Source organism: Sphaeramia orbicularis, chromosome 12, assembly GCF_902148855.1.
Source record: "Sphaeramia orbicularis chromosome 12, fSphaOr1.1, whole genome shotgun sequence".
Lineage (NCBI taxonomy): Eukaryota > Metazoa > Chordata > Actinopteri > Kurtiformes > Apogonidae > Sphaeramia > Sphaeramia orbicularis.
The window spans coordinates 37,639,691-37,662,936 of NC_043968.1; the positions used below are offsets into that span (position 1 = coordinate 37,639,691).

Sequence of the window (23,246 nt, forward strand, 5' to 3'; positions counted from 1 at the left end):
TGTAACTGTTGAATTTGTGTTAAGCACTTTTTGTCTTTCCAAAGATAAATGTGCGCTAATACAAGAATCTAATTTACACTACTTACCGGTCTTATGGTATTTTCTCATTAGGCTTAAAGCTGAGCTCGAGCCTTCAGCTGATTCGGCATGTTTTACTTTCTGTTACCTTCAGGCTCTTAGTGTAACTTCGAACACCTAAACACCTATGTTCTAACAACACATGTATTTTGCTGTTAAATCCGTATCGCTACATAAAAATACCACGGTATTCATCAGGACAGAATATTAGAGAGAAACTAAGGCAAAGACTGGATGAATGTTGATGAAATCATACATGTTTTATTTTTTGATGAATAGATTGTGTAAAACACTAAGTGTATTTTAAGGCAACACCATTCACAGCACTCCCACAATCCTTGGCGCTTCCTTTTCCAGCAGCGCCTGCGATCATGGCGGACGTGGTTGCGGAGCAGGTAGCAGACCAGAAACCAGTCCAGGACCGGGAGCTGAACGGGGAGGCGGAGGACAGGGAAGAGGCCGACCCGGTTGAGGAGACAGCGAAAAAGAAGAAGAAAAAGAAGAAGAAGAATAAGTCGTCAACCACAGGTGGACTGTCTGTTCCGATTACTTTCTTGCTAACAGGCTAGCAGGGCTAACAGCGCAGCGTTAAGGCGGCGACAATCAGCAACGACTAACCCAGAGCTGTAGAGACCATAGCTTCAAAATAAAGGCCTTTATGGGGAAGGGAGTCGGTAAATCCCTTTTTATATGTAACGTTATTTAGGTGTTGTTATAATGAAAATGGCTGATATAACTGTAAAACAGTGTACTAATCAGCTTTGCTTCTAAACACTATATTATACAACAGGAATAGATGAGTCTAAGAAACTAAAAGAAAAATTCTGTTCTACACCTGTCCAGTTGATCTTCGGTAGGTGTTTGTTATTTTAGTGATGTGGGTGATGGGAAAGTCTTTAAAGACGGGTACTTCATCCAATCGCTTGACTCTTGCACAGCGTGCTAAATATATCACAAATCAGACCTTTTATGTACAGTGTCTGAATGTGTGGCAGATGCAGGGAAAACACTGTACAAGTAATTCCATCTATCATCGTTACCGCTGAATTTTTTTGAAAGATGGATTGTTTTTTCGTCGTCGTTGTCGATGTGTCTTTATTGTTAATAGCCGGATGCCGGAAGCCCTAGTTAAAAACCCCAACTTGACGTTCATCCTCATTAGCCATGCGGGTTGAGAGCACCGTAGGTTGTGGAGCTGTGGCGCCTCTCAGGCCTCATGAAACACGCCGGGGTTTAGTCAGACTCTTCAAACAACAATATCGAAAGAAAAAGTGATCGATCAAGTAAAGCGAGGGAAAGTTGAACAGTTTAGCGTGCAACCTCCTCCTACTGGGAACCTGTTCTGTGCAGAGCCAAGGTTTCCTATTTCGTAATTCACTCTTTGCCAGACTTATTATGTAAGGACAGTATACGCAATGGTGGTTTTTAAAAACAAATTAACTAAATCAAAATGGTATTTGTCACTGTTAAGCTCAATTAATTTCACCGCAAATGCTAAAAAAAAGACCTGTCAACTTAAAGTGTCATACTGATGCTATATAAATAATATTTTTACTTATCAGTTTTTCCCAGATCGAGCGCAGAACATGCTGTGTTGGTAATTGGTTGATTATTTCATATATTTATCTGTTTTTCCCATGCTGTAACAACATGATCACTTGAATGGTTTTGGACTGCTATTGATAATTGTTGCTTGTAGAGCTTCTCAGTTTACTCCATCATATGTTGAGTCAACTCCTTTTGGCTGCAGGCTGTTTGTTTTTTTTGACTTCATGTGTAACTGTTGATATTCTGCTTCTTGCTGTAGGCCCTGAGGCAGAGGTGGATGGAGTGGCTGAGGTGAGCAAACAGCTGGAAAAACAAGCTATAGAAGACAAAGAGAAAGAGGAGGATGGCGAAGAAGGTGATTGCTCAACCCTTTTGAGTTTGTAGCTTTTCCTCTTGGATCTTTTGTGACAACTTTAGTGTCAGCTGTCAAAAATGGTGGTGTGTCCACAGATGGTGATGATGGAGAAAACTCAGCAGGGAAAAAGAAGAAGAAGAAAAAGAAGAAGAAAGGACGTAAGTTTATCTCTTTCTTCTTGCTGAGGGTGTAAAATGGATGTAATGATTAATCCACTAATTTGGTTACAGTTACACATGATGTATGTATTGTATTCTGTTCTGTGGGGCAAGTGTGCACACAGTTTTAGATTGCTTACTCCAAATACTTTTTGATGTGTTTATTTTATGTTTTCAGCCAAAGCTCAAACTGATCCCCCATCTGTGCCCATCTGTGATTTATACCCGAATGGAGTGTTCCCCATTGGTCAGGAGTGTGAATACCCTGCCTCACAGGATGGGTAAGGAGAACACCCAACTCAAACATATAGATCTCTAGTTGTTTGGACAGATAGTTTCATAGTTACTTGTCAGGACTGTTGGAGCTGCAGTATAACAACTCTTTGTTGAGGCAAGAGTTTTAAAACCCCAGTTGTTCCTTTTGTTTGCTTTGCATATTCCACTGCAATGTAGCTAGTTGTCATAGTGACGCAGCATGAAACTGCTGTAATGTAATCTTAAACACAAAAGCAAACTTTATCTGCCATTTTCCAGACAATTCATGATATAAAATATCATGGTGGTATCTGGTGGTAATACACACGTTTTGGTCGGTCATGGGGGGTTGGCGGCAGCATGGGGTCTGGCAGGGCTCAGCTGGTTTCCATCCTACTTATAATACTATGGGATGAACTTTTCCGAAGTGTACTGCACCATAACCAAACCATTTGTTTACAAACAGAGCCGGTAGGTAACTTTGGCATCTTTGGAATTTTGTCGCGATGTACATCGTGGGAAGTGGAGGTTCGCACAGCTGCCTGGCAGTGGCAGCTGCAACAAACACGATGCGGAAACGGCTGGAGCTCCGCTTCCCACAATGCACATTGCGACAAAATTCTGAAGATGCCCGAGTTACCTACCAGCTCTGTTTGTAAACAAATGGTTTGTTTATGGTGCAGTACACTTCGGAATTGTTCGCTGTGAGGTAAGAGATTCAGGTGAGTAATAACGGAAAGACTTTCGGATTTGTGATACTTAGGCTATGACTTGGGTTTTACAGATTTGATGAAAAATTGGTAACGAAAGTCTCACACAGCATTAACGATCTAATATTGTCATATCGCACACCCCTATTTCAAAGTAATTCTCAGTGGGAAGTACATGACCTTATCAGCATTTGTCATCTCTGAAGCTGGTGTTTGCCTTTTTTTCTCTTTGTTATAAATGCTATGCATTGTTATGTTCACCTCCCAGTCGCAGCGCAGTGTGGCGTACGACCAGTGACGAGAAGAGAGTACTGGATAAAGCCAATGAGGAGGTATGGAATGACTTCAGACAGGCAGCTGAAGCCCATAGACAGGTCCGCCAGCACGTCCGCAGCTTCCTAAAACCTGGCATGACCATGATCGAAATCTGGTGAGGCTACCTCTATGATTGTGATCACTTATTACAATTGAATTTCACTCTGTACACATGCTTTTGGGAAGGCACTAGATGTGTTTTTCATTTGTAGCTGTTCATTGTGTTCCTCTCATTCCCCAGTGAACGGTTGGAGGACTGTTCTCGTAAGCTGATAAAGGAAAACAAGCTGAACGCTGGCCTGGCCTTCCCCACTGGCTGCTCCCTGAACCATTGTGCTGCCCACTACACTCCCAATGCCGGAGACACCACTGTCCTGCAATACGACGACGTCTGCAAGATTGACTTCGGCACACACATCAATGGTAGTTTATTTTATCCAGATTAAGTGCTGCCTCAATCACATTTTGTGCTGATGCTGAAAATGTTTGCATTTAAGGACTGCTCTGTAGCTACAACGAGTAGATGGAGTAGCTGCTTTTTTTGAGCAAACAGTAATTAACGTGCAACTCTTTAATCAAAGCAATGGTCAGCTACTCTGGCACTGCAAAAATGGTTCAGCTAATAAGAATCTGATGGTAATTTTTGCAACTATTTGTTCAGTCCATAGGTATGATTCCCGAGGGCACAAAAGGATGTTTTGAGTAACTTAAAGTCCAAAACTCAGTCTATTTCATTATTTTGCAATTGTAGTTACCCAATAAATATGGAGAAAGGCAATGCAAACAGAAGAAATGGAAAAATGGTTTGCTAAAACAATAGCTGAAATTAGAGCTGCAAAAATTAAACGAGTTAAAAAAAAGATTGACTGTAAAACCAACAGTGCTAAGGATTCAATGTCAATTTACTGTCACAGTGATGAAAATAATTGGGAGATAAGCTGTTAATAGATATCATCAGTGACTGTAATGTTTAGTGTATCTTTTAATGTTGGTCTTTTTAATGTTTTGACGTGAGCAGCTCAGAGGTTATATTTTAGAAATCTTTGAGTGAGAGACAAACTTAAAATTATGTATTGCCAATGATTTGACTAAAGAGAAAGCAAGTAAAAATAGTTCAGACACACCATCAAAAGCACGAATCTCCTCAATTAAGGATCCTAAAAGCTGTTGCATTTTATGGTTGTGTGTGTCTTTAGGGCGGATCATCGACTGTGCCTTCACTGTCACATTTAACCCAAAGTATGACAAGCTGCTGGAGGCTGTGAGAGACGCCACCAATACTGGGATCAAAGTAAGACTCCTGTACATACAAACCTTTCACTGTGATGTGGTCGGTTTGGGCTAAAACCCGCCTCTTCCCATGTTGCAGAACGCTGGAATTGATGTGCGCCTGTGTGATGTTGGAGAGGCAATCCAAGAAGTGATGGAATCATATGAAGTTGAACTTGATGGCAAAACATACCAAGGTAAAATTTTCATCTACTCATATGTCCAGACATAAAGTAACGGAAAGAAAACACATATGAATATAAACTAAACAACATATTAATATTTATAAACATGTCTTTACTCGTAAATAATGAAATCTGAAAGATGAAAGAGGTCTGCGCTCTCAGAGAGCTTTCTAGTTGAAACATGTTTTCAATTTATATATATATATATATATATAAATAAAAAATTTTTTCTCTAGTGAAACCAATCCGAAACCTGAATGGTCACTCAATTGGCCAATACAGAATACACGCTGGTAAGACTGTACCTATCGTCAAAGGAGGAGAAGCAACAAGAATGGAGGTGAGATTATTACAGAATCTGACACCCAGGTTTTCTTCTACTAGTGTCATTATTTAAGATAGCGTTGCATGATACTGATCGAGTTTTGAGACTATAATGCCTCATGTTTCTGCAAGGAGAATTTTTTTTTTTTTTTTAAACCTTTTTACTGATTGTTTCTCCCTCCAGGAGGGAGAGGTCTATGCCATTGAGACATTTGGCAGCACAGGGAAGGGTGTGGTCCACGATGACATGGAGTGCTCTCACTATATGAAAAACTTTGATGTTGGCCATGTTCCTATCAGGTAATGGACAAACATTTTCTGTTTTTAAGAAAGATCCTCTTTTTCTCAGTAAACTGTACCTGCTACTGGTTAGTCATAAATTTGTTTGTGGCTGAATGGTTTTTATTTTACTGGTTATAATGATTAAATCTCTGAAATGTAGAGATATAAAGAATAAATGAATAAAAAATTCTTATAAAAAATTCTATATATATATATATATATATATATATATATATAAAAAATATACACACACACACGACCACCTTACTTGATGCGTAGTTCTCAACTTTTAAATAGCGGACTCTAAACTGTTCAGTTAAAAGGACTCATTTATGCTATTACTCTACAGGCTGCCCAGAGCAAAGCATCTGCTGAATGTAATCAACGAGAACTTTGGCACACTGGCATTCTGTCGCCGCTGGCTCGACCGCCTGGGTGAGAGCAAGTACCTGATGGCCCTGAAGAACCTGTGTGACCTGGGCATTGTGGACCCCTACCCCCCTCTTTGTGACACCAAGGGCTGCTACACCGCTCAGTTTGAGCACACCATCCTGCTCAGGCCCACCTGTAAGGAGGTGGTGAGCCGAGGAGATGACTACTGACACCCCACCCTCCAACACCGCCACCACACCCCCCTCACCGCCCATTGCACCTCCCAGCACCCATTAGCCAACTCCTCCTTCAGAGACTCAACCTGAAACAGAAGAAACCTTGAACAGGAAGTGGCTGTCTTAGAACAGCAGTGAAGGATGCCAAATGCTACTGTATATTACCCATAATGCACCACTCACAGCTTGCAAAGGAGGAGGACTGGCTTTCTGAGTTTTCTATAAATTAGTCTAAAGGTGGCAACCACAGTTAAAGAAATTATAGATGAGCCAACATGACTGTCAGGATTTTTTTCGCAGACACTGTCCTTCAAAAGCCTTGCAGCCATTATTTTACAAAAGATGAGATGGTTATACAAATATTTAAGGTTGTGCTGCATTAATGCAACCTTGTTTTGAAATGGTGAGGGTGGGAAGCCCCTTTTTACCTCCCTTTTTCAAAGTTTCTCTGGCACCACTCTGAGCCTACAGTGTCTAATGCTTGAGTTAAATTGAGCATGAATGCTACTGACAGGCATAAAAGGTGGTTAGGTCAATGCATGGCCAGAAATCTCTGCAAACAGACAATTCTAACGTTAAGCTCGGGGTGTTGTAGTAATAACGCCATCTTCATACAGACACCGTGCATCTACAGCTGTATGTTTGGCTTCTGTCGCTACAGGAGGGAACTCTGCACTCTGGCCCTCCAGTCATTGTTTCTTTGATATTTGTAAAATATCTTTGAAATGGCTGCTGCCAATGTATGTTCCCAATTAAATGCTTCATTTTGAACTCCCTAAAATGTTTTTGTAAGAAAACAATTAAAATAATTTTGCTCATTGAGAGCTGTCCTCATCTTATATTTTCTGTATCAATTGTATGGTTGAGGGTTCAGAATAATGTGAAGGTTAATAACTGTGATAAAAGCTACTGCCCAAACATGAGAAAGAAAACATCACCAAGTTTTTGTAGAAAAATGAAAAAATATTCTCATTTATTGAGGTAATTTTCTCTAGAAAAAATTGAGGTAACAATTTGCATAGTATATCTTCCATAATTTTACACACACATCCATGGAGTAGTAACCAAAAGCCAAAAATGTGTCACAACATCTGACAGTAAAGGGACACAAGATAAAGTGTGCTTTAAATTTCCCCCTGATGGACAAGTCAGAGAGAACATGGATGAGGCGGAGATTTTCTTTTGTACAGTTTTCTCCAGTATGGAGATAAATACCACAATCTGTATACACTGCAAAATTCCAGGTAGATCTGGCAAATACAGTATGTACACATACAGTACACACTACTTAAAACAGTGGAATCTGTCATAACTGCTGGTGGCATTGAACAATCAGCAAGAAGTTGAAAAGAATCAGCGGTTGTATAAAACTTTTTAAACAGTCAATGGCCTCTTTTCTTAAACCTCTGAGGAGGACTGTAGAAAAATACATTCAAAATCTAAATGCTGGTCTGGTTGGGTCTACAGCTGTGCGGATTCCACTTTGCTGAATTGATATGGTCTCTTAAAATATATCTGCTTTTTCAACAAAAGGGCACTTTTCTAGTACACTGTCATCTGTCAGGGAGTGTTCAGACAATTTACATTCTGGAGCATAGAGGTGGCAGCATTCAACCAAAAACATCCCTTTGGAAAACTCTTTCTCCTCCTCTACCAATCCAACAGAGAAGGAAAAAAATTAAAGCACCCAGCAAATGCTGAGCTGTTTTGGAAATGCTGAGACTTTCCAAACACTTTCCCCAAGGTTTAGGCTTGAGGTCTGCCAATTGCATCTTTTCCTGACAGACACAGCAGAGTGGAAAAATAACCTCTACTCTGCTTGTGTACCGATTTTTGAACCAACACGGAGTGCAAGTACAAACAATGCAGACAACCTATTATGTAGAAAATAGTGCATTTGTGGCAGGACTGTCTGTGGAAAAGGGGACATTATCAAAACCAGGCCATTTCTAGTAATAGTGAATGACATTTTACAACCCTATATCCAGTTCTGTGTTGACTATCTAAAGTGACAGAGAAACATCTCAGCTGATTTTAGATGACCAAATTGAATTTACAATCAACAAGCCACATGTGAATATACCTGGAGAGGACACTTGTATGTAGTCATGCCCGGCCAAAGTCTGTTGGCTGCTACTCAAACACATCTTGGCTGATAATTCTTTTTTATAAAATTACAACTGTACACCAATCACAAACATCACCTTTTTAAAAAAAATACCTACATATAAACACCATATACAATAAATTCACAAAGCAGAACTGTTTCAAAAAAGGAGTCTTTCCTCTATTTTTTTTTTAGATTTAAAAAACACCCATCCAGCCAGGATATAAAATGCCCAAAGAAACACACGGGAGAGGGAAAGTGACAGGTTGGGCTGTGCTGATACCTTCTCGCTGAGTGGTCAGGTTGCAGCTGAGGAGGAAAAGGTGGGATTAGGGCCTGTGGTCCTATAGTGGCCTGTCTTTGTCCTGAGTTACACGCTGTGTGTAGAAGAGGATGTAGGCCTGAGCACGACACACCTCTTCCACTGAACACACATTCAGCTTAGAGTCATTACAGTGAACCCAAAAGCCTGGACAGAAGAGAAGAGGAGAAACATTTTAGAGTGAACAATAGCACAGAGAAAACTCAGTCAAAACAGTCTGAACAGTCTTAAAGATAGTTATGAACTTCTACTGGGATTGTTAGCGTCAGCTGATATAATGCTCATTCCAGACACCAGTTTACAACTGACAAAAGAAGCATATGCAGAAAATATTCACTTTGTAAGACATTGACACCATAAATGTAAAATCCAATACAAACAAAAGCAAAGCTTATCAAAAGCTATTAATATTTTGTAAATTCTTTACTAACCCCCTTCTGTGTTGTAGCAGTAGGCAGTGTAGTGACCAGAGCCAAAGCCCTTCCCATGATGCATCACCACAGCTGAGAGTTCGTAGATGAAGTGCTTAGGGCGAGGTGAGCCTGCAGAGCTGGGGCTGCTGGGGCTGGAGCAGGGCACACCTTTAGGTGAAGGCTCAAGGCAGCAATAAGGCTCCATGTTGAGAAGCTGGTCAAAGCTGACATGGACTCCAATCTTCTCCCGGTCGTTCCTCCCAGACCACCTGAAGAATAAGTAGGAGAGAGAAAGGTTATAGTTAACATAACAAGACATGTCACAGGTTGACAGACCAACCAGTCAGATGGTAACAAATACCTAAAATACATGTTTCATTTAATTACTCTTACTACACACTAACATGCCACTAACTGAGAAATTCTATCCAACTTAGAATGTCAAAGCCACCTGAAAAAAAAAAAAAAAAAATCATGGAGTGATGCTGCATTCAAGAGTGCTGGGAGATGGGAAGTTTCCGACATCCAACTCAAGTCAAATGCATTAGAATGCCTGTCTAAGCCGGAGGTCCTAGTTGCAAAGTGGGGCCAGATAGAAGTACCCCAACCTCACCATGAACTACAACGTGACATCAACACAATGGTGGCGCACAGTGTGCAAGTTCGCAATGAAAAAAACCCCCAAAAACTTCACAATATATAATTAGCTCATCTGTCATTTCATCTCTTCCATCTCATTTGCGTTTATGAGAACACTGTACTGTGGACAGTCAAAATGCCTCTTCAGTAACAAAGCAAATATCAGATCTGCAATCTCCAGATTTGTTGTTTATGTTCAACATGGATCACCTGGAATACTTTGAGGTGCGATGTCGTTAACTCCAAGTGAGATATATTCTACCTCCCTGCACTCTGGAATGCAGCATAACAATCACCACACTCCCAGCTTCAGTGAAGAATGAACTACAGCTGAATTCATGCAACATTTTACTCCTCATACCTGAAGCGTTTGAGGTGAAGCCGCAAGACTTGAGGCAGTTTGTGGACCATGAGTTGTTTTTTTGCTTCAGTCAGGATGACTGGTTTGGAGGAGGTCCGCCTTCGAGCAGCTGCAGACAAGAACAAAGGATTAACATACTTTATGAATATTACTTCTTCAAGTGGCCCTTAATTGCTTCGTGCCTGTGACTAGAGAGACACTGCTTTTATGAGCAGTGACTCCCCTTAAATGTAGATCACATTGTTACACAATCCATTCCAAAAACTGCGTGACAATATATCCTGTAACAGTTAATGGACTTCTCTAAACTTCTGACCCTTTATTCCTGTGCACTGACATGAGATGGGTTCAGTTTTTTGCTCCAGACCTAAATAGATATCAAACTGAGCATATACGTACATTTTGAAATTACTTCTGAAATGATATACGTCTGCCTTCAATCACAGTTATTTGAGTGTGATTTTGAAGTTTTGAAGTCAGAACAATCTCAAGGTGCACAGGAATATAGTACGTCTATTTTAAAAATAATAATTTAACCTCTGTATACATACAGTGCTTGACCAAACTAGACCATTGATTAACGGTTTGACTGATGATGGCTACAATGATGAACAGAATGTCAAATGTCAAGCACAAACTACTTTCCTAGCAAATACTCTGATTTTCTCAATTTACCATAAAAAGTCAGTAATAAAGGTGAAAAAGCCCCTAAGTGACATCTCCAGTTTCTCTCACAAACAATCATTCTAAAACCTAAAGATGTTTCACTGAATCTTACATATACTGATGCAATTAATGATTAACATAGTTGACTCAACAAATGATTCACTGATTAGTTATTGCAGCCTTGTTGAACTCACAGTTACACTGGTCACAAGAGTAAATGTTTCCCTCCAGGGCTTCAGTCTCGGTGAACTTGGCTAGCATTTCTGTCAGATGGCAGGAAGCCTGTGCAGCCGACTCTCTGCTACTGTTACTGTGATAGCGCTCAGGGAACTCCAGAGACAGATCCCAGAATGGCTCCACAGTGTTAGAGCGATGGTCGCAAGCAAGGCACGTCACCTACAAATGACAGTGAGAAAAATAAACAGATGAGTGAGTCACAAGAAATAAGTGCCATCATATAGTACTATGTTGTACATGTACTTTAATTTATTCTACAGTCATAATACAAACACTGAACTTGACATAGTCCTGTTCATCTGGTGTGCTCATCTCTTGGCAGACAATACAGAAATGTTAATATGCTCAATTTTTGTGCTCGACAGAAACTTTAAGCAACAGATTTTTGATATAGTGACTAGCCACAAGTCCAAGACACCCCACAACTGTTACTAACACAACCCTCTATTCAGCAAGAGCAGGTGTGTCAGTGTGTTCAGCTTCTGCAAGTATATACTATCATCTTTTCCCCAGTCTTACCCTCCCTATATCCTATTCCATCAATCACAAGTAATGCTAAACTTTGTAGACCTAAAAGTTGCCTAAATTCATCCTAGTATTGTTTGCCCCAGCAAAACATGTGTTAGTAAGTCACAGTCATACGCAGATTTACATACAATTTGTCGATAACCAGCACTAGTGCCTAAATCTGGTTATATACATAGGGAGTATGTAAGGCTGCATGATATAGCCAAAATTATTATAATGAATGCGACAAACAGAGGAACATTAAAAAAAAGAGCTGGAACAATAAAAAAATGACTGATAAACTGTTTGTTTGAAATAAAAGTAAAGTTTGTAAACTTTTAGAAATTGCTAGCTTAAGTTGAGAGAACTTCTGCTTCATTCCCCATCCTTTGTCCAGTGATTAAGCAACTACATGGGGGCCAGGACATCATAAATGCCCAAACTGATAGAGGGAGAGGCATGCTTGTAAAAGAATAAGTTCAAGTTGTATGGAAAAACTTCTTTAAAAAGTAAATAAATAAATAAAATCAAGAAAGGAGCCCAACTTGCAGCCCTTAAAAATAGATTCCAGATTTTAGATTTAAATCAACATTTGAGATCTAACCTTAGTATCTGGAAATTGATCCATTATGGTCAACAAATATGAATTGCTGTCTTGATGTTACATTATCAGTGGGCAGATGTATTACTCCTGGGACAGATGACACTTAAGACAACGTTATTCTGTGTGTGATAGATGTTAGTAGCTATTAACAGGTGTGTGTTATACCTGGCTAAGGAGTTGGCCATGAAAGATGGTGTTGACCACACTGAGCACCTGCTTGATGAGTCGTTTCTGTGTCTGTGGTACTCCTGCTGTGGTCGTGTGCTTGCCAGTGCTCTCCAGCTCATGCTGTACCTTGTCCAGCAGCTCACACAGGAACTCCTGAGCATCCTGCTGAGCATAGCCCCGGAATGCCGGGATCAGCTGCCAGACTGAATGTAGCATAGCAAAAGGCGAAACCAGCGCCCACTTGCCGGACCACATAACCTGGAACAAGGTGTGCAGCTCGTGGCAAAGAGAGATGTGCTTTGAGCTTGGCTCTTTGGGTTGTATAAGCTCCATGCTGCGGGCCCGTGAAGCCCCACCGCTCAGCCCAACTCCTGAGCCTGAGCTGGCCTGAGGTCCCTTCATGTGGACCATATATGAATGGGAAGAAGCCTTCCCTGACAACTGGCCATGTACAGCAGATGCCAGGAGCTCCAGTGCCTGTGTTAGGTCCAGGCGCAGAAAGCACTCCCTGAACACATGTAAGTGGCTGAGCACTTGAAGGATAGAGTTCATATAACAGGTGTTGCCCAAATTCCTCAGTCCTGTCACTCCAGGAGTGACTGTAGGACGCCGTCTGAAGGGTGAGCCACCCTGTTTTGTACTCTGCTGTTTGTGACGGACAGGAGTTGGGGGTGCACGCGAGGTCACTGAGGATGTTTTGGGCTTAGTTTTGGTGGCAGAGGAACGGCTGCGGAGTTTGGGAGTTGGTTGAACTTTTTTTGTTTGCCCAGCTTTCTGAGGTGTCGATGTGGCAGGGCTTCGAGTCCTTGGCCTGCGCGTAAGGGATGAGGGCACTACATTTTTTGTCACGTTGCGCGCCCTACGAGAGGCTGGTATTACTGCTGCCGCGTCCACTACTCTCTGGCTCTTCTGCCGTAGGCGACGACTCTTCCTGAGAGGGGCATTCTCCAATTCCTCCTGCAATTGCCTCTTAAGAGCGTTCCTCCTCTCCCTTGCCTCCCTTTTCTGCTCCTCCTCTTCCTCCCTCTTCCTCTCCTCTTCTTCTCTCTTCTTTCCACATTCAGTGAGTCCAAACCAGAACCTGAAGACACGTCCCATAAGCGCCCTTCGTCGATGCCAGAGGGCAGTAAACATCCTGTCCTCATCCCTCAGCTGCAGCTCACGAGCACCAGAGGGCATGATGGCGTCAGGGGCAGAGCTTGCTGAGCGGAGGGTGCGCCCACTGCGGGTGGTGACCTCATAACGCTGACTCTGGATGGCACTAAGTGTGCTACGAAGCAGCTTGAGGTCTCCTGTGGCATTGTCATTAAGGACATAATCATCACACAAATAGCAAAAAACATAAAGTTCATTAACCTCCATTGCCAATGGATGGCGTTGCTGCTGGAAGTGCTGGAGAGCATGTTCCTCGATGTAACGTCCACATGCCACATGCGAACAGCCCAGACAGGCCCATATAGACTCGGTGGTGTTGCAGTCCATGCAGTGCCATTTCTGGGGGTTAAGAATGGAGTGATCTGGGGCCAGCCGCAGCCGCCCCACATGCTTACACCTGTCCATTACACACACCTGCCTGCCAAGGTGGCGGCTGGTTGTGTCAGTCAATAACTGACTGTCTGTGTGTGAATCTTTGTGTATCTGTGTTTCACACTGGCTTCATATCACCATGGTGACCATGGTGAATTGAGAAATGGGACCCTCCCAGGGCATGGTGTTATCTAAAAGAGAGAAAAAAACAAATATGATTATTCAATGTGATGGGGAAAATATAAGGAAACCTCTTACTGGGAAAATAACTTGACCTGTTCCGCATTATTTGCTATGAGCATCTAGATTTTCAACTATTAAATTCAGGCAACAAAAGCATGTTTATTTTATTTATACTTCAACATGACATCCTGCTCTTTATTTGGAAATACAATAGATTATAAATAAATGTCATTATTTCAAAGTTCCATCTGACCTAAAATGATTTATAATGTCATAGCTACAGATAATAGCACACTGCCAAGTGGCAAAAAGGACTGAACATTTCCCGACAGAAACATGGGGCAATAGTAAAATAACTAGCAGATAAAAATGACTCTACTGAGTGTTGCCAGGTACCTCTATTTTATACAGAAAGGTGTGTGTAGTTAACACAAACTCTCTCAGTGTTTTCACATCCTGAATCTAGAGAGCTTTTCCAGAGATAGTTTTTGAAAACACCAAATCACAGAGGCTATACAGAAATTAATCTGGATGACTCACGTTTATTAATACAAGCTCTTTGTAAATACTACAGCCATCATAGCAAACTAACATGAACAAAAATATTTTAAATTACCAAAGCACATCTAACCTAAGTATTACAATGTATTATTATTACGGTATTTTACTTCAAAGGCACACAAAAGACCTGTCTAAAAATAACTTACTCAAGAAGCCAGAAAATGAAAAAGAATAAAAACTCAGAACTATCAGTTACTGCTAAACTTTTAATGTCCCCCGAGGGGTTTACGTAACTAAAAGGTGCTGATCCTTGAGTGGGCTGCGGTTACCAGTGTCCCCTAACTGATGTCAAAGAAGTAAGATTAACCAACAAAAGGAGGCCTGAGCTTGCAGAGGTTCACCATTGACTGTTAACAGGACGACCTTACCAGGCAATTGAAATGGAAGAAACCAAAGACACGAAATTACTATAAGAAATTGTTTATGTAATAGACTGACTTAGAGACACACTGTGTTGTATAGCTTCAGAAATGCCTCATTATGGAAAGTTTGATTTTATGCTGCTGTCCCTTCATTTCATAAGTCACTAAAAATATAATGAATATGGGTAAATAATGGTTGATTTCCCACTCTGATGTAAAAGACGTATGATCCTTTACATCACCGTGGTAATTAGATGGGATCTCGAGCATATAGACAGACCCTAACAAATAGAGAAGACTTGGAAGATAGTCTTACTATTAACTCATTAAAAAGTACATAGTGACTTAATTTCGCACGTAACTCAGGGTCGTATCACATCTCCATCAAAGTTTTAGAATAACGTGGCACTTCTGTCAAGCTAGGACTTAACTACACTGCACACATCACTGCAGTAAGACAGTACGGCTCTATGGACAGTACAGCCACCGCAACATAGCTTCAGAAATAACGCTAATGATTTGTAATTTCGAAAAGGGCTGCATCAAGAACACAACACTGAATGAATCCTCTTGGGAAGCCTGTTGAGAGTTTCTTTCTGCCTTTAAAGTTTTATCCCAAGTTAGCGCGCCTTGTCTGGTTCGTCCTTGTGATTGCATGCTCCTAAGTGGCTGAACGTACCACCGTCTTTCAAAAGCCACAACAAAACACAATCTCTTAGTCTGACAGTTCAGCAAACGGTACGAGTCAACAAATAAACGACACACACGATGGTGTTAATCGACACGACACAAGAGGACTCTCCACTGCTTACATTAGCTTACCGTTGCTAACGTGTAATTGATACAACTATGAGAAGCAATAACAAAATACTGAAATTACACTCAAACCTAAATGGCCGTAAAACCATTACAAAATATGTATCTGAATGGTCTCCATACATAGCAGTACATATATAGAAGATCGTCGGCTATGCTAGCTCTATCATCTGTACTGTATTTATTCAAGAGATTAGTGAGTCTTAGCTGCCCTTGCTGCTAGCATTAGCCTAGCATGCTAACTAGCATTACCCTGCCATGCTAGTTAGATGCGTTAATCTTAAATTCATGTATTAGCCGGAGGTCAGTTTGTTGTCGTAAGCTTGGCTTTATAACAGCCTGAGAGTGTTAATAAAGAAGAACGCGTGTATCATAGGTCAAACTGTTCTAAACGTGAAACAAAACACTTCATATGAATTTAAAACACCGTACCTAGCCTCTCCTTCACGGCAGTTACTCTTCTGTTTCTAAAATGATCGCCATCTTGTCAGTCCCCGTCGCATGGTGTTGCTCGAGCGCGTCCTCGATGTGTGACGTTGTTGTTGTGAATGGTTAACGGTGTTCAGTTATATAGTAAACATTTTATGCTGGTGATGTGTTCCATTATATTTATGTTCTGTTTCCAGTTTAGTAATTATTCCCTATTAAACATCAAGTTATATTTAGTTAAAGTCAAACGCTACATAGTTAACCTAGTAATAGTGTCAGTTTTCTTTTGCCATTGAATAGGCCAGTATCACTTTCAGTTGTAATTCACTGTGAGGGCTTTTCTTCGTTTTAATTAACAGCGCCTCTTTCCATGGAAAATAATCAACAAGCCAAAAAAGGAGGGAACCAAATCACTGCTCACCACTGATGATGAAGTATATTTCTCTGCAACTAGAGGGCAGTGTTGCACAATTTAAAGAGACTGTTAATGCCCACATCTGCTCAGAATAGGTATATGGTATGTGATAATAAAGTCACGTATGTGTGGGAGGGAGTCATTCTTCTGCTGTTGTACTTAAACAGGTTACATTTTTAGGTATTTCAGCCCATAGCCTCCCTTTGCTTCCCCATATTTAAGTCTAAAGTATCATTTTTAACCCCACTTTATTCACTTGACTTATTATACTCTCTAGTTACTTTGGATATAGCCCGTCAGTAAAATGTACCTTCAGAGGTAAATTATTATCTCTGCGTCAAATATGACTGCAATTGTCAATCATCTTTTGGTACACCACGGTATCTTTCCATTTCTAGCAGTGTGTTGCAAGTAATTTGATCATGTAAACATCGCCAATCTCTTCCATTTTCATGGATCATGAGTGCATGTGTGTACATCCGATGCCCTCTAGCCCTGTGGTTGGAGTAAGGTATTTTAAAGACCTGTCTGTTGGTGTGGGATGCAGGTGTAGCACTTTATGCTGGTTAATGGGGGCTGGGGATACTCACTATGTAGATCCTATCAGTGTAAGCCACTGTTTTTTTTACTGTCAGTGCAGTGCACATATAAGCACCTAGCCTCATGAACCACAATGGGGAACATAGTATACTTACACCTTTAACTGTAATATTGCAACGGAGTCAATATGAGAGCAAAAAAAGCTTAAAACTAGAAACATTACAAGTGAAGCCACAGGTGTCTGACAGAGGAAGTTTTATAAGGTACTGCTATTATAAAAGATTATCAATCCTCACACTTCTCACTGGGTAAATATAATAAGAAGGAGTAAATTTTCATTTACGAAATTTTGCCTGAAGGAGGACTTTTAATCTTTGTAAACACACTTTGGCTGCATGTGAAAAATCCTTCTTGTGTGCTGATTAGTGGGGAACTCATCCATACAAGCCTACTTAAGTCCCACACGAGCAAGTAAAGTTAGGTAATAGGTGTATAGTTTAAAGCAAGTGAGGGTATGTCTGTGTGTACTGTATGGAGAAAGATGATTGTGTGAGACATGAGGTTTTTGTGTGTCTGTGTGTGTGAGAGAGATTAGGGGCACTTGTGAGTGACTTATAGAAAGAGGTATGTGTTGATGTGCCATGCAATGCCTGTGAATCACATCTAATGTTTTTCTCCCTCTATGTCCCCAGGCCTTTACTGCCTTCATGTCTGCACATGCTAACTCTCCCCCTCCCCTTCTGTCCTCTTTTCATCTGTATTCTCCTTCTCATAAACACACATTTTAGCCTGAAAATGCCTGTGAGGACCTCTATATATTTATTCTTTCTATCTCTTAAAATGTATCATTTGATTATTGTTAATATATTTTAGTGAAATCAGTCAGCCTTGCAACAGTACCTTGCTTTGGTGCTATTTTAGCTCCTTGTTTTGGTTCTATCGCATATTTACTGTATGGATCAGTGTCCCTTTTTTATATCAGCCCTGTTTTTTGGAACAGCAGGCAGCTGTTTAAGCAAACTAACAGATAAAACACACTGTGCCCTCTCCTGCCACAGATAAAGTGGCAGCTGAAGAGCAAGGTATTTGTCCCTAGAGGTGGTGGAAATTGAGACAGAACTACAAAACAAATGAATGTTCGACTTAGAGGCATCAGGTTGCCAAAAAACAACTTTAATAAGACAGTATTGTTGCTCTGTTACTGCAGGATGTGTGAAGACACAATAGTTTGTCTCCTAGTGTTATCTGATGTGACTGACATAATATAGCGTAACCAGAGTCCCAGCGCCATTTTTTGTTCACAATCTAACACAACAACTCTAAACCAGTTGTTGTGAATATAAATGCAAAAAGAAGAATAAACTGTTTGGTCAGTGTGTGTATGCTAAATTCCATTTTTCTCTAAAATGAAGAAATGTAGTTCAATTACTTTGTTGTGCTGATTCTGCTCAAGGCAAAGCCCTATCAAGCTTTAATTTTAATACTAGTGTCATTTAATAGAATGTAACATATTTTCTGTGAGCCAATTGGCCAGAGTCTGTCCAAAAGTATTACAACAAAGTGGCAGAGATGATCACAAAAATGTACCAAACAAAATAAAAACCTATTAAAAATGAAAAACAAATTGAATGCAGGTTTAAAGTAGAGGATCCTAAGATCCAAAGACTACATGTTTATATTGCTCTTCACCTCATAGCAAGATTAAAAAGCCTTTGTCTGCAGATTTTTCCTCTCCTGTACATACCTGAAATTGTTTGTTTGCTCAGCATCTGCAGAGTGTTTTGTTTGGAATAAACATATAAGGAAGACCCCCATAAAGGTTAAAATACAAGGTAACAGACAAAAACATACAACTTTGGAACCAGTTTTTATTGAAAGTGGCTGATAATTCCAATACAAGGAAGCCTTTCCGGTGGTTTATGGTGATGTTAACGCAGCTGGACACGGTGTTGGTTTTGTGGTGGGTGAAAGCACAGGTGCTGATGAAGCGAGGGGAAATACTTTACATCCTGTAAACAAACTTCTCCTGTAATTTCTGCACTAGGATGTGCAGCTTGTCTGCTCTGGTTGGTAAGACTAAATGTTAATGTTGGCATTGAAACAACTGCTCATGTTTCTTTTTCTTTTTTTCTTTTTTTTTTTTTTTTTAAAGAGTTTCCAAGTCATCATGCCTGGCTGTTTTTTTCACACATCAGTTCACTCAAACTGTCTGTCTGATGTTATGTGGGTTTGTTCATAATGAGTTGATGGCATCAGGTCCTTGTTTGCATGGCTGTATAATAATCAGTAGCGTCTCAATCTCTTTGCTATGTCAACACTGCCCTCCCTGTTCTGGCTTGCTCTGAAGCCCTTCTGCTAGAGAAACATTCCTGATGCGTGTATGCATGCATGTGCTTTTTTCATGTGCAATTAAACAGCAATGGATGCTCTCTAAGGACAGTGTGACTGTCTACATTTTTTAGGACAACCTGCATAAAGGACTTCAGTACAGGATTTGCAGTCTGGCTCCTTATTCCTTAATCTTCTCATTTCCTCTGTAAGTGAATCACAGTTGAGAGGGTAACGCTGACCACATGACTCATCCTGCGCATACTTCCTCTGTCTAATGCTGCCAAAACAAAATCCCCTCTTTACATATTTTATCCCCCTCTTTTATTTTCTCCCCCTGTCCTCCTCAGGACCTGTGGGCGCTAGCTGCAGTGTGACACCCATAGCCAGCCTGTTTCGCAGCGTCTGTCTCAGGGTGATGGGTGCTGCAGAAGAGGAGCATTGTGACTCCCAATGAGAGGAGGGGAGGGTGGAAGGTTATTGTCCCCAAGCCTGCAGGAGCTGCCATACACTCCGGGGCCAATAGCAACACAAGAATGCTGACAGGACAAAGGCCATAACTCAATTCTATGGCAATACAAGTGAGGCATTGTGCTCATACAGCACGCACACACTCATACACATGCATTCGCCATTACTACAATAATACACACAAACTATACAGGAGCAAACTATGCATTTGTGTAAGCATGCCAAACACTCATTCATCAACTAGTTTCCCACACCATACAGCCCCCCACAGGACATCTCCATCACAGGCTGGGAATGGCCAGTCAATCTGGGCACAATGAATGAGTGAGTAAGCAACGGAACAAGTGTGTGGGTGTGAGAGAGAGGAGTGGTCTGAGGTTCAGCTGTAGTAGTACGTACAGTTTGTGACTCCCTGTTGCGTCTACCCATCAAGGCCAGTTCCCGCTATGTAAAACATCTCCTTCCCCATCTAACCTGAAGGTCTGTGCTGAGCCGTTCCCTCAAGCCACATTCCTCTCTCATCTAATGCACTCGTTCACCCCTTCCCCTGCTGTCTGGAAACAGCTTGGCATAAACTAGAAGGAGCCGTGACCCCTCTGCCACAGATCTGTGAATGGGCCACGAATGAGGAAATGTGGGTACAGGAGGCTATCCGGCCACAGCTGCCAAAAAAAGGTAAAAAAAAAAATCCATTCCTGTTCACCTCTCTCCATCACAGAGATAGGTGAGTGACCCCTAACCCTGCCTGCCGTGGAGCGTTGCACGACGCGCCAGGAATGTGTCCGCACCTCTTGGCCAACCACGTCACGGCGAGTGGGCGAGGAGGCGGTGGAAAACATGCACTCCGCCTAAACCCAAACAGAGTGTGTGTGCTTGCACCGGCCTCTCTGTTATGGTCTACATTCTGTGGCTCTGTGTGAATGTAGGGGAGAGTGTTTTGGGAGCAAGAGTGATGGATGACTTAATGTGAAGGGACAGACAGAGAGAAACAGGAGGTGTGTGTATGTGTGAGAAACAGAGGAAGGTGATAAGGATATTTTAGTCCAATTTATGTGAAGTATTTCAAGGCCTCTGTTATATCAGCTGTTGTTAAGAGTCTGGGAATAGTTGTACTGTGCAACAAAGTTTCACTGTCAAGGAGAGAGTGCTGCAATTTATTAAAGGATAATTTCATTTTTTTTTTTTTTTTTTTTTTTTTTACAACTTGGGTCTTTTGGGTACTTGTAGCTTTGGCCAGCATTTCTAGTAGTTACGAAAAGCTTCAACCACCAGTTTAATTGCTGAGAAGTGGAAAGGAAGCAGCATCCTTAAAAAGAGACTTACAAAGCAAAAAACACATAGACAAATAAAAAAGTTTGAAACAATCCAAACAAATTAATCACAAGGAAAAAGGAAAATGCACATATGTGTATTTACACATTAGGTTTTACACTCAAACAGTCATTTTCTATAATTTGGCTTTTTACTACCTGTCTAATTACTTATGTTTTTTTTGTCCAATTGGTCTTTGGTTCCAGATCTCAGCAATTCAAAGCTCAACATAAAGCACAGCATAATCATAAGTGAAAGAAATTACGACTTAATGTGTTTTTAAAAAGACCCAAGTTGCACGAACTATTTATTACCCTTTAATATTACAAAACAGAGGTCAAAATAAAAGCAGAAGAATGATACACAATAATATTTATATAGGTATATACAAATAATACTGTACACAAGAACAAAGGAAGGAATAATAAGAATTTTCTGAATTCAGCAGTGGACAGTAATATGATAATGAAACATTAATAGTAATGTTGTACACAGTAATAAACACTGGAACGGCTGTTTTTGATTTCTTTAGTATATATTTACCTAAAAAAATAAAAACCTAGAGCTATAGAGCTGGACTGAATCTGGACTGCACTCATTATCATTCAGCGTTCTCCTTGTTTCTCACTTGGGTTACACACACACACAAACACACACACATATTCGACAAAACAGGCAGGCAAATACATTCACGCTGGGGTAAAACCCATTCACTCTGATTACAACACAGGCACACCTGGACTGGCTAAGATTTAACCACCTGTAGTGGCTTGTATGGCTTGTTCAGCGTCACTCTGGATGCTTTGCACATTATGTCTGTACGCACACACACACACACGCACAACGCACACACACGTACTGCTGCTTCTGTGAATGTGTGTCCACTGTAATGGAGCTCCATGTCAGGGAGTTTTGGAGTGTGTGTGTTAAATCTTCCTCTCATTGTGTGTCCATATCCTCTCATAGTCCATCTTAGGCTAAAGTGCTGCAGAGACATTTCTGTTTTGTGTGTTTCAGTGAGTCTCATTAAGTCCAAAGGCTATTCAGTCCCTCAAATAGAGCACTCGGTCAAGATTAAGCTGCAGCTGAGACAGTAGAGGATTTTTCTTTCGCTTGAATCCTACATATGAATGTAAGAATAAGATTGCTCAGATACAAGACAGATGCGCCTTAATAAAATTACATCCTGTGCACTTTTAGCGGCACAGTCCACCAGCAGCTTCAGGCTGTCACTGGACAAGAGAAGAGCAAAGGTGAGGCTTAAATCATTGTAGTTCATCTCACCCACTCATCAGCTTGTGCGATTAAAGGAATCCACACCTGGAGGACTGCAAAACACAAATCCACAGTCTTGTTTTTTTTGAGAAAAGTCTTGTCTGTCCATGTGTCCATCTGTCCTCCAGTGTACTCTCTGTCTACCAGTTGCAGTCTTTTTTGAGTAGCGTGAGGACTTTGCGCCCCAAGCTGGCTTTCCAGGGCTTAACGAAACTCTTCATGTTGACCAGGAGGCGGCCCTGCTTGCGGTCCGAGTGGCCTGCCACCAGGTACTCCACCCCTGGTAAATGAGGTCAAAAAGTAAATAAAATTTGTAGCAAGAAGGCAATTTCCATCACTCTCAGCATTATTTACATACTTTAGCATAAAAAAAGTTTGTTTTGTGGATGTTTAACTACTCTGGTAAATCTCAGTCTTTCAGTCTTTATTCAATTTTGAAATGAACTGAGGCCAAACAATGGTGATAAGAACAATAAATTCAATTAACAATAAAACAGAATAATCAAAGGAATTACAGCAATGATAAACAGCAGTGGTAAAATATAAGAGATGGCAATCAAGTAGAATAATAAAGCAATAAATCACACCCTATGCTATATAAAATTCTTCTCTTGTTGCCTGTGGTAGGTCACTCAGTTTCAGACATTCTGAAGTCTCCTAAACAAACAAAGTAACAGACTGTAAAGATTTATGCTTTTTTTTTTTCATTTTAATGATGATATATTAAATCCAATATGGTTATACCTTACCTTCAGCAAAATAGATGTAATAAAGTTTCTGTGATAAATATTTAATTTAATTCATTTCTGACATAAAGTGTTGTTACAGAGCCACAATGAAATAGCTGTGCATTATGTGACAGTTTTTTGTTTTTGTTTTTTTTTGCTGTTTTTTGAGTGTTCCATTTTAAATTTGTA

At 40.7% G+C, this 23,246-nt stretch overlaps 3 protein-coding genes across 4 annotated transcripts in view; 1 reads left to right on the plus strand and 2 right to left on the minus strand.

Moving 5' to 3' along the window:
- Positions 1-426: 426 nt before the first annotated feature.
- On the plus strand, positions 427-6,909 carry metap2a (methionyl aminopeptidase 2a). The gene is made up of 11 exons (XM_030150543.1): positions 427-606; positions 1,886-1,981; positions 2,077-2,139; positions 2,318-2,420; positions 3,373-3,534; positions 3,661-3,842; positions 4,616-4,710; positions 4,789-4,885; positions 5,110-5,213; positions 5,382-5,497; positions 5,829-6,909. Exons 1-11 carry the CDS (start codon positions 450-452, stop codon positions 6,079-6,081), a joined length of 1,428 nt encoding a protein of 475 aa, XP_030006403.1. The 5' UTR covers positions 427-449; the 3' UTR covers positions 6,082-6,909.
- Positions 6,384-16,406, minus strand: usp44 (ubiquitin specific peptidase 44). 2 transcript variants are annotated; one of them, XM_030150541.1, is made up of 6 exons: positions 15,993-16,406; positions 12,109-13,829; positions 10,790-10,991; positions 9,930-10,038; positions 8,948-9,198; positions 6,384-8,663 (listed from the first exon to the last, which is right to left on the minus strand). In XM_030150541.1, exons 2-6 carry the CDS (start codon positions 13,669-13,671, stop codon positions 8,539-8,541), a joined length of 2,250 nt encoding a protein of 749 aa, XP_030006401.1. In that variant the 5' UTR covers positions 13,672-13,829; positions 15,993-16,406; the 3' UTR covers positions 6,384-8,538. The 2 variants fall into 2 exon arrangements, with proteins under 2 accessions (XP_030006401.1, XP_030006402.1); XM_030150542.1 differs by lacking the exon at positions 15,993-16,406 and adding an exon at positions 14,218-14,309.
- Positions 16,407-18,104: 1,698 nt separating this feature from the next.
- ntn4 (netrin 4) overlaps positions 18,105-23,246 on the minus strand; it is a 30,805-nt gene continuing 25,663 nt past the window's right edge. Inside the window, exon 10 of the mRNA XM_030149885.1 lies at positions 18,105-22,609. Coding sequence (XP_030005745.1) covers positions 22,470-22,609 — 140 coding nt within the window. The 3' untranslated portion in view covers positions 18,105-22,469. The remainder of the gene's footprint in view (positions 22,610-23,246) is intronic.